General features: G+C 60.0%; 1 protein-coding gene across 6 annotated transcripts in view; it reads left to right on the top strand.

Moving 5' to 3' along the window:
• Window positions 1-12871, top strand: part of SLC6A6 (solute carrier family 6 member 6) — a 74923-nt gene that overhangs the window by 28465 nt on the left and 33587 nt on the right. The window contains exon 2 of one of the 6 annotated variants that reach the window (XM_006206773.4): window positions 2816-2925. The exons of the other annotated variants lie outside the window; for them this stretch is intronic. Coding sequence (XP_006206835.1) covers window positions 2907-2925 — 19 coding nt within the window. The 5' untranslated portion in view covers window positions 2816-2906. The remainder of the gene's footprint in view (window positions 1-2815; window positions 2926-12871) is intronic. 6 annotated transcript variants of the gene reach the window in all.

The raw sequence follows: 12871 nt of genomic DNA, 5'->3' as shown, positions 1-12871 counted from the left end.
GCTGAGCAGTTCCTCTGCATCAGCTCATGTGGTCGCCCCTCCACCTGGGAGGCTGATGCCACTGTCAGCCGCCGTTTACAGCTGAGGAAGCTGAGGCAGAGTAGGCTGCCCAGGGTCACTCAGAGCCTGGATTTCAGCCCTGGCTCCAGGGCCTTCTGGCAAGCCCCCTTCCCCTTTCAGTCTCCTTGTCTGTGAACTCCGGGCACAGGGGCCCTGGGCTGATCTGTCACTCGGTGACGCCCAGGAGAGGGGTCTCAGGTACCCAAGGACCTCTAGGTAGGACCTTTGGAGTCTCAAGGCTGCCAGGAGTTGAGGGGTCACAGAATCTGATTTCTGCAGCCTTAGCCACCGTGGGGGACACCAGTGAGGCCACCTTCCCCTTGTGAAGGTTTCCTTCACAGCTGCCCAGGGTCTCTGTGACCCGGGGAAGGAGGGAGGCCTCTTGGCCACTCTGCTGCAAGTAGCTGGTCCGTAGTTCTAGCCATGAGTTTCCCAGCAAAGCCTTTGTCTGCCCTCAAGTTCAGCCCCTGTAACTTCCAACCTCCCCACCCCGGGCTTAGCAGGTGGCGCCACTCAGGGGCCCGAAGGGTATTGACACCTTGTGTGAGGACCACCTGGGACGCCGGCTCCATCCCATCCCACGTCTAGGTTAGGGGGGTGAGGGGAGGTTTCCGCATCCAAACTCAGATCCCCAGGGATCAGCCCCTCATCAGCAGAAAAACTGGCGGGGACCCCAGGGTCCCCCAGTCCAAACCTCTGTGGGAGAGGAAGTTGGAGCAGGCGGCAAGGATGTTAAGGTGAGCCCCGCACCTCAGAGCTGGCTGACCTCTGTTTGAACCCCAGTCCGGGCTCCGTGGGGGATCTGCAAAGTGCCCAGCAGGCCTGGCACGTAGGAGGCGCCCTGCAGGGCCTGAGCTGTGCATCCAGGCCGCCGCTGGTCTGGGGGACAGTGCGCATGACTTTGCGCAGGTGCTGTTTTAAGCGGTCTGTACGTGTGCGCTTACTTCATCTCAGCAGCCCTAAGAGGCAGGGACTAGTCCTCATTCTGTACTGGAGGAAACCCCCATTCGAGGGTTTACTGCCTTCACTGAGGGGGAGAGGGCCCCACCTGCTGCCTCCACCTTAGAAAACAAGTGACTGCTAGGGTGACAGCCAGGGGGTCCGCACGTCCCTGGCAGTATGCCCTGCGCCTTGTCCCTGTCCTTGGAGACGCCTGCTCATTGGCCTCTGCCCTTCACCAGGCTTCAAAGCCAGGTCCCAGCTTCCTTCGAGTGCCCCCTTCTCCTGGGTGGGGGGGGTCTCTGATGCTCACCAGAATAGCCCACTCAACCGCCCGCCCCAGAGGCCCCAGGGAATGCACCTGCCTGCCCTCACCTTCAGTTCTCAGGCCTTTTCACTTTAACAAGCAGGTAACAAGGAGGCTGGCCTGCCCGGGGTTCAGTCCTGGCTGTGTCACTCACTCACTGAGTAACCTTGGCCCAGGTTGTGTCTCCCCTCAGAGCCTCAGTGTCCTTATCTGTAAAATGGGGCAAAGTGCCCGTCCCCCGGGGTACTCTAAGGAACAGTGGTAATAGGGAGTTAACCTCGGCAGATGATCACGTGTGGGGCAGATGGTTACTGGGGTAGCCCTGGGCTCACCGGGGCTGGCGGACGAAACCCAGCCGGCCCGGCCCCCAGCTGCCCACAGTCTGGCCGAGGAGACCACGCACATGCGCACACGCATGCACACGCCTGTGCACGATCTCGCGCGTTAACCTCCCAGGCAGGAGTCCTTTTCATTGGATGATTTTCTTTTGCATTTTACCCGGCATCTCCCAGCCCTTAGCGCCACTGGTCCCAGCCTCACCTGGTTCTGAGTTGCTTGGGGGCTGGTTTAACAGCTGTGAGGAGGCAGGCAGTCAGTCGGTCTGGGGCGGGGGGCGGGCGTCTGCAGAGTCCTGGGCGATGCTTATGTCCAGGTACATGTGAGGAGCTTGGGCATCTGCTAACTCTGCCCACGAGCCCAGAGACTTCAGCAAGGGATGGTTTACAGATTAGGGGGCCCATTTTATAGGAGAAGAAACTAAGGTTTCCCCACAAGAACTTTGAACTTTGTCTAGAGTTGCACAGTTCTGAACAAGAGCCCAGCACCTGGGGAACTGGGGCGGAGGAGGATGCGAGGGAAAGGGTAGGGGGGCAGGAAGGGCATCCTGGTAGGTGACAGTTAGGCCAAGTCTTCAAGGTGGGTGGGATCCACCTAAACATAAGAGAACCCATAAGCAAAGCCCATGGTGGAGTTGGGGTAACGTCGGGGAGAACCAGGAGGCCCTGGGACCCATGCAGGACAAGAGGAGAAATCAGGCAGCAGAGATTGGGGATGGGGTGGACGAGTATAAGGAGCCTTGGATTCCAGGTGGGGAAATTGAGATGATTATCCTCTGCGCAGCTGGGAGCCACTGATAGTTCTTGAGCTGAGGGCAACATGTCAGGCAGTGGGGTTTGCTAGAAACCAGCTTGTTTCTAAGCAGGTGGGAGCAGAGTTCAGGGCACGCCTCTGGGGAGTTCCCAGGGGTTGGGGTGGCCTCGTCTTGTGACACTGCTTGAGTGACAGGCCAGAAGGAGGCAGTGCCCAGTCCCTGGCACCGTGCTCTTGGCGGTGCGGTCAAGGCCTAAGTGGAGTTGCAGAAGAAGGTTAAGGGACACGGAGGCCATCCGGGCTGCCCTGGGAGGTTCTCTGCACGTGCAGGAAAGCCAGGGTTGAGAAGTGCCAGTCCTCCCTCGAGCCCACCCCCACCCCACCCCCAGGGTGGGTTCTAACGCTGAGTTTTCCTTCCAGCCAAGCAGTAGTTGCTGTTAGGCCCCATCCTGCAGCCCTGGAAGTCCCTGCTGCTGCTGCGCCAGCGTTCGCCAACCTGACGGAGTCAGATATGAATCCGATCCACCCAGGTTTGGAATAAGACCTTTGCTTCCAGCCTCTGGCACTCCCGGGCGCCGCCGGGCTGGGGTGTTGGCGTTGCCCCCAACTTCGGTCACCCCACTCCAGCCTCAGTTTCTTCTCTGTGCAGTGAGTTCCCTCCAGCTCTGACGGTCCCTCTGAGAAAAGGGCCGGGGTCTCATGTGTTGATCTGCTGTGGGTCAAGGACCTTGGTTTCCCCATCTCGAAAGTGGGCTTGCGAACACACATGCCAGGACCCCTAAGGCCCCACTTGGAGCCTTTGATTTTGGGGCAAGGTCTAGTGGGATCCCCAGCACTGGGCAAACCCATAGAGGATGAGGGAGAATGTGCTTCCAACTCAGTTTTGCTCAGAGAACATGTTGTTTAATGTAATTGACTTCCTAAAGATTTGGGGCTTCTCTCTCAATAAAAGGCCGAGCTTTGCAGAATTTTGACCTGTTGAGGGGAACTGTGCTGAGATGCCTGGGACCCATCTCCTCTCTTTGTAGCAGAGGGGGTGTGTGGACAGCCCTGCTGTGTCTCGCATCTCCAGCTCTTTGCTCCGTCACCCTAACTGAGGCACCCTCGCAGCTGCAAAGCGGGAGGGACTTACTCCTACACTGAGGGCCCCCAAAGGTACTCGCGGTGCCAGGTCTTGCCCCAGGTGTCAGGCAGCAGGCCCTGGGAGTGGGGGCAGAGGTGGTGTGGCCTGTGGAACCCCAGGAGGGCACTGGGGGTCCTCGGGGCTGTGTGCCTGTGCGCTTGCCTGTGAGTGACTTGGGAGACGGCAGGAACCAAGGTGCGGAGGCTTGGGAAAGCCTGCGCTGGGTGGTTTAGGGGCCCCTGGGCATGGCGGGTGGGCTCTGGACGGTGGAGTTTGCCTGGAACTTGACTTGCAGACAGTGGGGCAGAAGCCCAGGTGACGCCCCTGTGCTGTCGGGGGTGGGGCCGCCCTCCGCCTCGCTGAATCCCGAGCTGTTTCCGTCCACGGGCTCCAGGCTCCCTGGGCTGGCTTTCTGAGTGGGGGAGAGGTGAGGGTGGAGCTGGGAGGGAAGAAGGAAGTCCTCCCTCCTGGAGGAGGGACGGGCGTGAAAGAGGAACAGGGAGCCTGTTCCAGATGCTTGCTGAGCCTGCAGTCTGCGCACGGAGGCGGGATGTAGCACCCATATTACAGATGGGGACGCCGAGGCCAAGAGCGGGGACTGCTGGCTGGTTTCCGTGGAGCTGTGACTTCCGGCAGAGCCCTGGTGACAGAGGTGGGGGTGCCTGGGCCTCGGGCGTGCCCTTAGCTGGCCTTGCCCCCACGGCCTGTCTCTCCAGTTTCTACAGCGCCAGGGAGGGGCTGCCCTCTGTTTGCTGTTCACAGCCAGCGAGGGGAGGGCGGCTTTAGCTTCTTAGAGCTTAAAAGGGGAAGTTTGAGGAAATGAAAAAACGAGGCTTTCTTTTTTCTCATGTCTCTCTTTGTGGCCTCCAGAAATAATCCTGGGTTCTGCAGCCTGGCCTCAGGATCATGGTTGACCCCCTCCACCCCCACTTCCGGCAGAACCCTGCCGGTGCTGGGCTGGGGGCAGAAGAGTGACAGGCTTGTGGCTGGTGACTCAGTGCCAGGAGGCCGTTGCCTGCTGACTCACCCGCCCCGTGCGCGAAAACAGGCCCCCAGCGCCCCCGGCAGACGTGGCGGCCCTCCTGCCTCCTGCCTCCTCTCCTTTACCTGGGCGGTGGCTCTGGAAGTCTAAGTGGCATTTGGGGTCCAAGGCCCCTCAGACAGAGTCCATGCAGCCTGACCACTCCTGGACCCCCTCCTTCCCCCAGGAGCCCGGGGCGGGGCCCAGCCGGGGGAGGGCGGGTGAGGGGGTCATGGGACCAGCTCCTTGAAGGCTCTCGGACCAGACACGTGACTCTTGTCCTCCTCCTGAACTTAGAACGATTTTTGTGACACTGTGACCAAACGAGCCCCCAGTGCTGGGACATCGGCACCCCGAGGGCAGGAAGAGGAGCCCCTGCAGTGGCCCTGGGCCAGCCGCGGGTGGGGGCCCAGTGCAGGTGGGGCAGCCTGGACTTCTCCTCCTGCGGCCCCAGGGGAGCGGGGGCCTGCTGGGCGCAGGGAAGTGACTTGTCCCAGATCGGGTAGCCTCGGGGCTTCACCCACGGAGGGCCGAGGGGTCTGGACGCGACGCTCAACACATTTTCTTCCCTGGGTCACCCGCGTTGTGCCCCTTAGCCAAGGGGAAGGAGTTCTGGCCAGTCATCCTCAACTGGTCCCTCTTTGCAGAAGACCGAGGGCTGCAGGCCCCCACTAGGAAGTCCCTACCAGCAGCAGCTTACAGACGGAAAAACCCTCTCGCAGCGGGGGAGGGCGCCCAGCGTGCAGGGATGTGCGAGGCCTTTAGCTGCCCAGGCTGAGCCCTCCTTGGGGCAGCACACAGCTCTCTAGGGGTTCCCACCACCCACTGGATAAATCCGGATTCTGCCCCTGGCCTCCAGGCCTGGCCTCCCCTCCGGGTCGCCCCGTGTCCCGCTCCCTTGCTCTGTCCTGTGCTGGCCTTCTCTGTTCCCTTGCCATGCCCAGCGTGGCCTGCTTCGCACATGCTGTTCCCTGCTCTGAGATGCAGATCTCAGCTTCAATGTGGTTAAGAGCACAGATCCTGGAGCCCCTGCCTGGGTTTGAGTCCCAGCTGTGTGACTTCAGGCAAGTAGCTTCACCTCTCTGGGCCTCATGTCTTCATCTGGGCTGGTGAGAGGCATCAATGAGTTTAAATGAATTGGTCCCTGAAAGGGCTTAGCACAAGGCCTGCCCAGAGCCAGTCCTGAGCGAGCGTCTGCTGTTATGGAACGTCCCCTCTTTACGGGGCCTGTCAGGCTCCCCGTGCACGTTGCCTGCACCACATCCTGCTTGCTTGTCTTTGGCGTGCTGGCCCCGGTCATAAATTTCTATCCGTGTACGTGTTTAGGGTCTGTCTCCCCTTCTGGAATGTCAGCGGCAGGTTCGCCCTGAGTCCCCTGTTCCTCCAGCAATGCCTGGCACCTCGTGGAGCAGGCTCTCAGTAAATATTGATTCGGTCCTCACTGCTCTGTCTCATCCCTCAGCATCCAAGATGCGCAGGGCACGTGTTTGACCTGCAGAACGAGAGCTGGAGCTAGACGCAGCTTTCTGCTCCTTACCTGCTGCCCTTTCCCCCGCCTCGGCGGCCTGCTCGGCCGGTGCCAGGGACTCCTGTGTTTTGGGCATGCTGTGCGGCCTGCTCGCGCCTCCGCCCCCCAACCCGCCTGCAGTTTTTTGAGGGGACTGGAGCAGGTGGTTGTACATTGGGCCCACATCCTGCCCTGCCCTCCCCTCCCCAGCTATGTCCCAGAGGCCGGTTCTCTGCAGAACATGCTCACCTTCACCCACTTTTTTCCCCGCAGACGGCAGACCTGTTCTGGTGGTCCCTGTGCAGAGGCTGTCATGTCCTGGGGTGGCACCAAGGGTGTGGAGATAGGATCTAGGTGCAAATCTTGGCTGTGCTGTGAGGCTGTGTGACCCGGGCCAGACCCTCCCCTTCTCTGAGCCTCAGCTTCCTGATCTGTGAAAGGGGAGGCTTCATGAGGCTGAGGGCGAAGTCAGCGTTTCTGTAGGTTGGAGGCTGAGCCTGAGCCGGGCAGGGTGCTTTCTGCAGAGTAGGGGTCCCTGGGGGTAGACGCGAGCCTTCATGGGGGCCAGGTTGCAGTTAGCTGGTGGGGGCGAGGGCCCTGCCCAGGCGAGACCCTGAGCCCAGGAGAGCACAAGCCCTGTCCCCAGAGACGTCGTGCTGAAAACAATTCCCCAAACGGAATTCACTTTCACTAGGACCACAAGACTGTCGCTCATTGTTTCGACTTTGTTCCTGGCCAAACAATGCCCGGCTTCCTGGATGACCTCACTGGGCGAGCCGTCGGGCCCTGGAGGCCGGGCCGGGCAGCGTCTCCAGCCGAGCCTGCCCTGCCCTTTGCTGCGGCTGCCCCGGGTGACCGGAGACCGTGGGCGAGACCGTGGGCTGAGCAAAGGGGACACGCTGAGTGTTCGGGCCACACGACGCTTTAGAAACTGCAAGTTGTGTATGCACATACATCTCAGATTTCAGCACCTCTGGAGAAGCTGGAGGATCTGGCCCCGGTGGCCCTGGTCCCAAAGGCGCTGAGGAGAGCTGCCCAGGGCTGGAACTGGCCCCGTGTGCTGCGGGCTCTCCCTGTGGCCTCCCCACCATCCTCTGTCCTTTGCCTGCCAGGTCTCTGTCATGCCTGAGTTAGCCCGCGTTAGGAATCGGTAACCAGACAGAGGGCTACAGACGCCGTGATTCAATCCAGTGATTCAGTCTTTAAAGGTGTTCCTTTTATGAAAAAGAATAAAAAACTCTTTCTTTAAAATTAATTTCTGCTTTCCTTTCAAAAACAGCTACCCTGAGTAGTGAAATAGTGCTCTTAACACAAGTTTTTCTTTTTTTTTCGGTGCTTAACTGTTAAAGGCTTTCTAGCGCTGGGATGGTGATTGGGCAGGACGCCCAGGACAGGCGTTACCAGTTGATCCCAGCTCTCCTCCTCCTTGAGCCTGTCCCTTGCCTGGAGTCTGCAGAGGGTACTCCAGGGAGCCCCCTCAGATCTGTCAGAGAATTTTGGGGACCCTCCCTGCCTGCTGAAGGAAGCCTCCAGTTCCTAGCCCCAACCACCCTGCCCAGCCCTGCCCCAGTCCAGCCGTCTCATCAGTCCGCTCAGTCCATCCCTGCGGCCCTGGGCGCAGGCTGCTCCACAGGGCCCCCCCCGCCCCCTCTATCTCTGTCTTGTGGCCCCTCACTTCCCTCATCTACTTCCCGAATTTGTCAGCTCCGTCCAGTAGCTTGAAGCTACCTTAAAGGCGCCAGGCCTGATTTCACTCTGTGACATCGCTAAAGCCACTTGATCCAAATCAGCCGAGCAGGTGAGAATGTGGAATTTCAGAGGCCAGAACAGACCCGGGAGCCGTTCAAAGCTCTAGTGGCCTCTTACTTGCTATGTGACCCTGGGCAAGTAACTTCACCTCTCTGTGCCTTGTCAGCAAACTGAAGGTGGTCACCACAGTCGGGGATGGGTTAACTAAGAAAATGCTGGCCAAGTGCTTAGGACAGTGCTAAATCAGAGTGCACGCAGCTAGGGCCCAGTGCATGCACCTTGCTTGCTTTTTCTTTTTTTCGAACACTGGGGATACAGTGCCTGCCGCATAGTGAAATGAAGTCCCGATGTGGTCAGCTGATTTCTTCAATAATAGTTAATATTTGTTGACCACTTGTCTATACCAGGTCCTGTGCTGGATATTTTACAGGCATCATCTATTTTATTTTTACTCCCTTTTCTTATAACCCGTGAGGAAACTGAGGCACAGAGAGGGTTGTCACTTGCGCCAGGTCACACAGCTTAGCTGTGGCCTCTGTGAGCCCAGAACACTGGCCCTGGGGTGGATGTCAGGGAGGAGGGCAGGGGAAGGACAAGGAAAGGGCAGACAAGGGGCCCAGGTGCGTGCGTGGCTCCACAGCAGGCCCAGTGGGCTGGAGGCCATTCAGGACTCAGGCTCCCCCCATCCCTGGTAAAATGGGTCTGCCATCCAGGTCTCCTGCCTCAGTTCTAGGATTCTGGGAGCCACTTGCCAAACCCCAGAGGTTTGCTGAGAAAGTAACCATCCGGTCAGGCACAGAGAGCGATCTTGTAGGCCGGCTGTGTGCTGGGCCCTTTTGGAGTGGGGAGAGTATTCCAAAAAGGAAACAGAAGAAGTACCTGCCCTCTTATTTAAAAACCTGGTAGGAACTCCTGAGTGTTTGTCGGTGACAGCAAGGGACTTAAGTCATTGTTCTCGACGAGAGAGCCATGTGAGAAACTGTTTCCTTGAAAAAGTTCAAGTTCTGCAGGGGAGAGCGAGGCAGAGAGCCCCCAGCTTCTGGGCAGCTCGTCCTGGAAGGGCCTTGGCCGGAGGTGGTGGGTCCAGAGGAGGCAGCCATAGCAGCATCTGCAAGTCAGTCGAGACCCAGCGGGCTGGCACTGGGCACCTGCGGCCAGAGGGGGTGGGCGGCGGGGGGGCAGCAGGCAGGGCACCGAGTCCCCAGCCTGCACTGCTGCTCGCTCTGTGCCTCTGGTCCTTTCCCTCTGGCCTTTGTGCCCATCTACAAACCCCACAGAGGCCTCCCTCCTGATCTTTGCTCCAGTGCCTTAGGCACTGGGCAGACCAGCCAGAAATTCTGCCTCCTGTCTCCTTCCCACGTGTGTAGCCTCAGGCAGGCCACTCACTTCCCTGCCTGAGCCTCAGTCCCCACATCTGTAAAATGGGTCTAAAAATCCCCTCTACAGTAATGAGGGTGTTTGAGGAGTGAATAGGAAACTTTATAGAAAGCTCAGCACAAAGTACTCAAAAATCTGGGAGTTTTATTTATTTTGGGGGAGGGTGATTAGGTTTACTTATTTATTTTTAGAAGAGGTGCTGGGGACTGAATCCAGGACCTTGTACGTGCTGAGCACGTGCGCTACCCCTTGAGCTACGCCCTTCTCCCCTGGGAGTTTCAAACTGGGAGGAAGCAAAGGAACATCTTGTAAATCCAGGGCATCCCTGGTGCTAGGTGGAATCTGTCCAAGTACATCCCACAGCTGACCAGGTGATCCGCGAGTCACTTGTCAGGCACTGCTGGTTCTGGCCTCCACCCCTGGAACAGAGACTTCGGAGGGTTCCAGCCGGGCGAGGAGGGAGCTTCGTCCTGGAGCCTCTGTCTCGGAGCCGACGCTAATCGCTTGTAGCTGTAATAACCAAAGAGGAAGCTCTTAAAATGGGGAATAATGTACCCCGGTCACTATGAAATAGCCCTGGGCCTGGTGCCAAGGAAAACAGCTCTCGGCGGCGGCCGCAAGGCAGCAGGCTGCTGGAGCACCGGCAGAGGGGCCCGGGCCCAAGTGCTTACAGCAGGGGGTGGGCTGCTGGCGGGTGTCAGGGGGAAGTCAGCGAGCCTCGTGGCCGGCCCGCAGAGGTGGACGGAAGTACCCCGGGGAAGGTGCCGTCTGAGATCAGGCGGAGCTGGCAGCGGGACGGTGGAGGCAGAGCCGGGGGTCCTGGCACACCACGGTCACTGTCGCAGCTTCCTGACCTCGGAAGTGTCATTTGGCCTCTCTGGGTCTTGCTGATCTCGCCCTGAGTGGGACTAGGGCCTTACATACCCCGAGGTCAGAGTGGACTCAGTAATTACAGCGGAAACAGCAAGAACACTAGCGGCAACTGTGAGGGAGTACTTGCCACATGCAGCCTTCATTCGGTCCTCACAACATCCCTGTGAGGTGGGCGTGTTTAGCCCCACTTTACAGATGAGGACACTGAGGACCAGAGAGGTTGAGTAACTTGCCTGAGGTCACTCAGACAGAAAGTGGCTCTCAGCTTCTAGGCCAGGGCTCACACCTTGATTCTCACAGGGGCCACCAAAGGGTCTGGCGCAGCCATGCAGGGAGGCCGCGCCTGAGGGGTGGGCCGAGCTGGAGCCGTTCTGTGGGGCCAGCGTCCGCAGAGAGGTGCCTGCACTGCGACCCTTTAGGCCGTGGTGAGGAGCTCGTGTTTCCCTCTCGGGGCGATGGAGGGTGGGGGTGGGAGGGCTTCTGACCTGAGTGTGCTCTGTAAGCTGCCTTCAGCGGCAGCATTGAGGACAGATTGTGCGGGCGGGGCGGGCCGAGTAGCAGTAGGGAGACCTGTGAGGAGGCTGCCCAGGATGCCGGCGTGAGGGCTGTCGGGCGTGGCGGGGGCGGTTGCCCTGCGATGGGGAGACGTGGGTGGATGCCAGGAATGTACAGGAGGCAGGACCCAGAGGTCTTGCTGCTGTGGGCTCTCCAGGCCCAGGGCCGGTCAGACACCCCAGAGGGGCTTGGAATGAGCCCCCCTGAGAGGCACCTGGGTCTGACTTCCTCCTGGCACGAGTGAGTCTTCAGTGAGGCCATGGACGACAGCTTGGCTGGAGGGAGCCAGAGCCGGGCTGCTGGCTGTGTGTTCTCCAAGGCCGGGTGCGCCGGCCTGGGTGGTAGCAGCCACAGGTGGGACAGGTGGCGGTGATGGAGGAACTCCTCTCCAGATACACCTTGGCAGTGAGGAGTGGGGAGACCCCCAACTCCAGGCACATGACAGGCCCCACACTGTCCTGGTTCAGCTGCAGGGGTTGGGTGGACGGGGTCCTGAGTGTGGAGAAGGGGGCTGGAGGCCTCGTCTTGCAGGAAACCAGACCTGGAGCTGAGGGTCCCAGGGAACTTATTGCTACCTGCCACCTCATGTTTCTAGGGGGTTCTCTGAGGGCCAGCTGGCCTGCGACTCAGAGGGCAGAGCCGGGACGCAGGGTGGCCTCAGGGAAGCAGACCCTGGCTACCTGTGTGAGCAGGAGCCGGCCTCCCCCACGCTTGGCTGACCTTAGGCAGTGCCTTCCAGCCCTGAGATCCAAGGAGAGCCCGAGAGGGCGGGACGGGCCCTCTGGGTGAGGAGGCTCAGGGGTCATTCCCTGAAAAACATCTCCGCGAGGAGGGAGCGGAGTCCCACATCCTCCAATTATGCTCCCGCCCGCCAGCCCACAATGGGCCGCTCAGATAACCACCGGGGGCTGCACAAATTAGCGCTGGAACAATGCTGGCCGCCGGGGCTATTTTTACAGTAGCCGTGCGCTCGGCGAACCCCCGCGTCGCCCCGAGGGAGCAGGGCAAAGAAAGGCCATGGATGCCGCCGCCAGTCTGCGCTCCAGGAGACGAGGAAGGCCCGGTGAGCCGCCCGGCGGCTCCAGGAAGCCTTTTCTTGGTCTGCTCACCGCCAGATAGTGAAACAATCGGGGTCCCCCACCCCGAGCCAGGAGAGGAAGGAGGGGTGGGGGAACGGGGAATACTGTCGTGTTTTCGTGCCTCTGCTCCTCGGAGCACAGCCCCTGAGGGCCCGGCTGCTGGGGCCCGGCCAGCACGCCCCCCTCCACCCCCAGGTCCTCGGGTAGCCCCCACCCCACCCTGCCCAGACCGCCTCCTTGCCACACAGGGCTCTGAGGCCAAGGACACGCCAGTGTCACACGGTGGGAAGGTGGCGGAGCCAGGCTTTGTAATTGGCTCCACTCTGGGGACCATCTACCCAGCAGTTCCTGGCTGATGACCTACTGTTTGCCAGTCCTGGGCACACAGCAGTGGACAGGGCAGGGCGTGGCCCCACCGAGCCTCTATTCTAGTCGGGGAGAAGGCCGTTAACAAGCAAGCAAGGGCTTGAAGGCATTTTCAGGTAGTGCCAAGCCCTGTGGCAAGCAGGCGCAGACGCCCCGGACAGGTCCGGTGGGCCGGGTGGGGTGGCGAGCCGGCCCCCGTGTGCCCGGGTGATGGCTGCGTCTGGTCCAGCTGATGGTCTCTGTCAGGGGCGTGGACCCATCATGGCCCACTTTCCCATTTCTCAAGAGAACTTAGAAATCTCCACCTCTCTCTCAAATCTGGTAGTTCAGTGTTGGCCACCAATTTGGAGCATGAAGACAATCAAGTTGCGTCCAGGGCTGCTTGGCTATGATCAGTCACCATTGCCGTCATCTCTTTAGTTCTGCAGATGGGGAAATGATTCATCTGTCTTCCCTGGCCCTCGGCACCCTCTCCCTCTGGGCTGGGACTCGCGATACCCTTGCCTTCGCGGCCGGGTTGCCAGGGGCAGTGAGGACTCACGGGCCTGAGAGAACACGGGGAGAAAAGGCTGTGCTGGCTGGTAGCAGACTTCCTCTCGAATGGGGTCCAAGCAGGGCTGGGCTGAGGGTGCCCGTGAACAGCTCCTCTGAGACCTGATGTCCTCTGGGGCCTCCCATTGCCAGCCCCGGGAGCCTGGATGCTGCCGGGGTCCGAGCAAGCCAGAACAAGTATCAGGAGGGCTGGGCAGGACACGGGGAGATTAGCCGGCATTCTTACGTAATCCTGACCGAGCAAATGCCTTATTTTCTATGCGGCAGAGATGTG

This window comes from Vicugna pacos, chromosome 17, assembly GCF_048564905.1.
Source record: "Vicugna pacos chromosome 17, VicPac4, whole genome shotgun sequence".
Classification (NCBI taxonomy): domain Eukaryota; kingdom Metazoa; phylum Chordata; class Mammalia; order Artiodactyla; family Camelidae; genus Vicugna; species Vicugna pacos.
The sequence above is the reverse complement of the archived record's forward strand: the minus strand, read 5'-3'. Positions and strand labels throughout refer to the sequence as shown.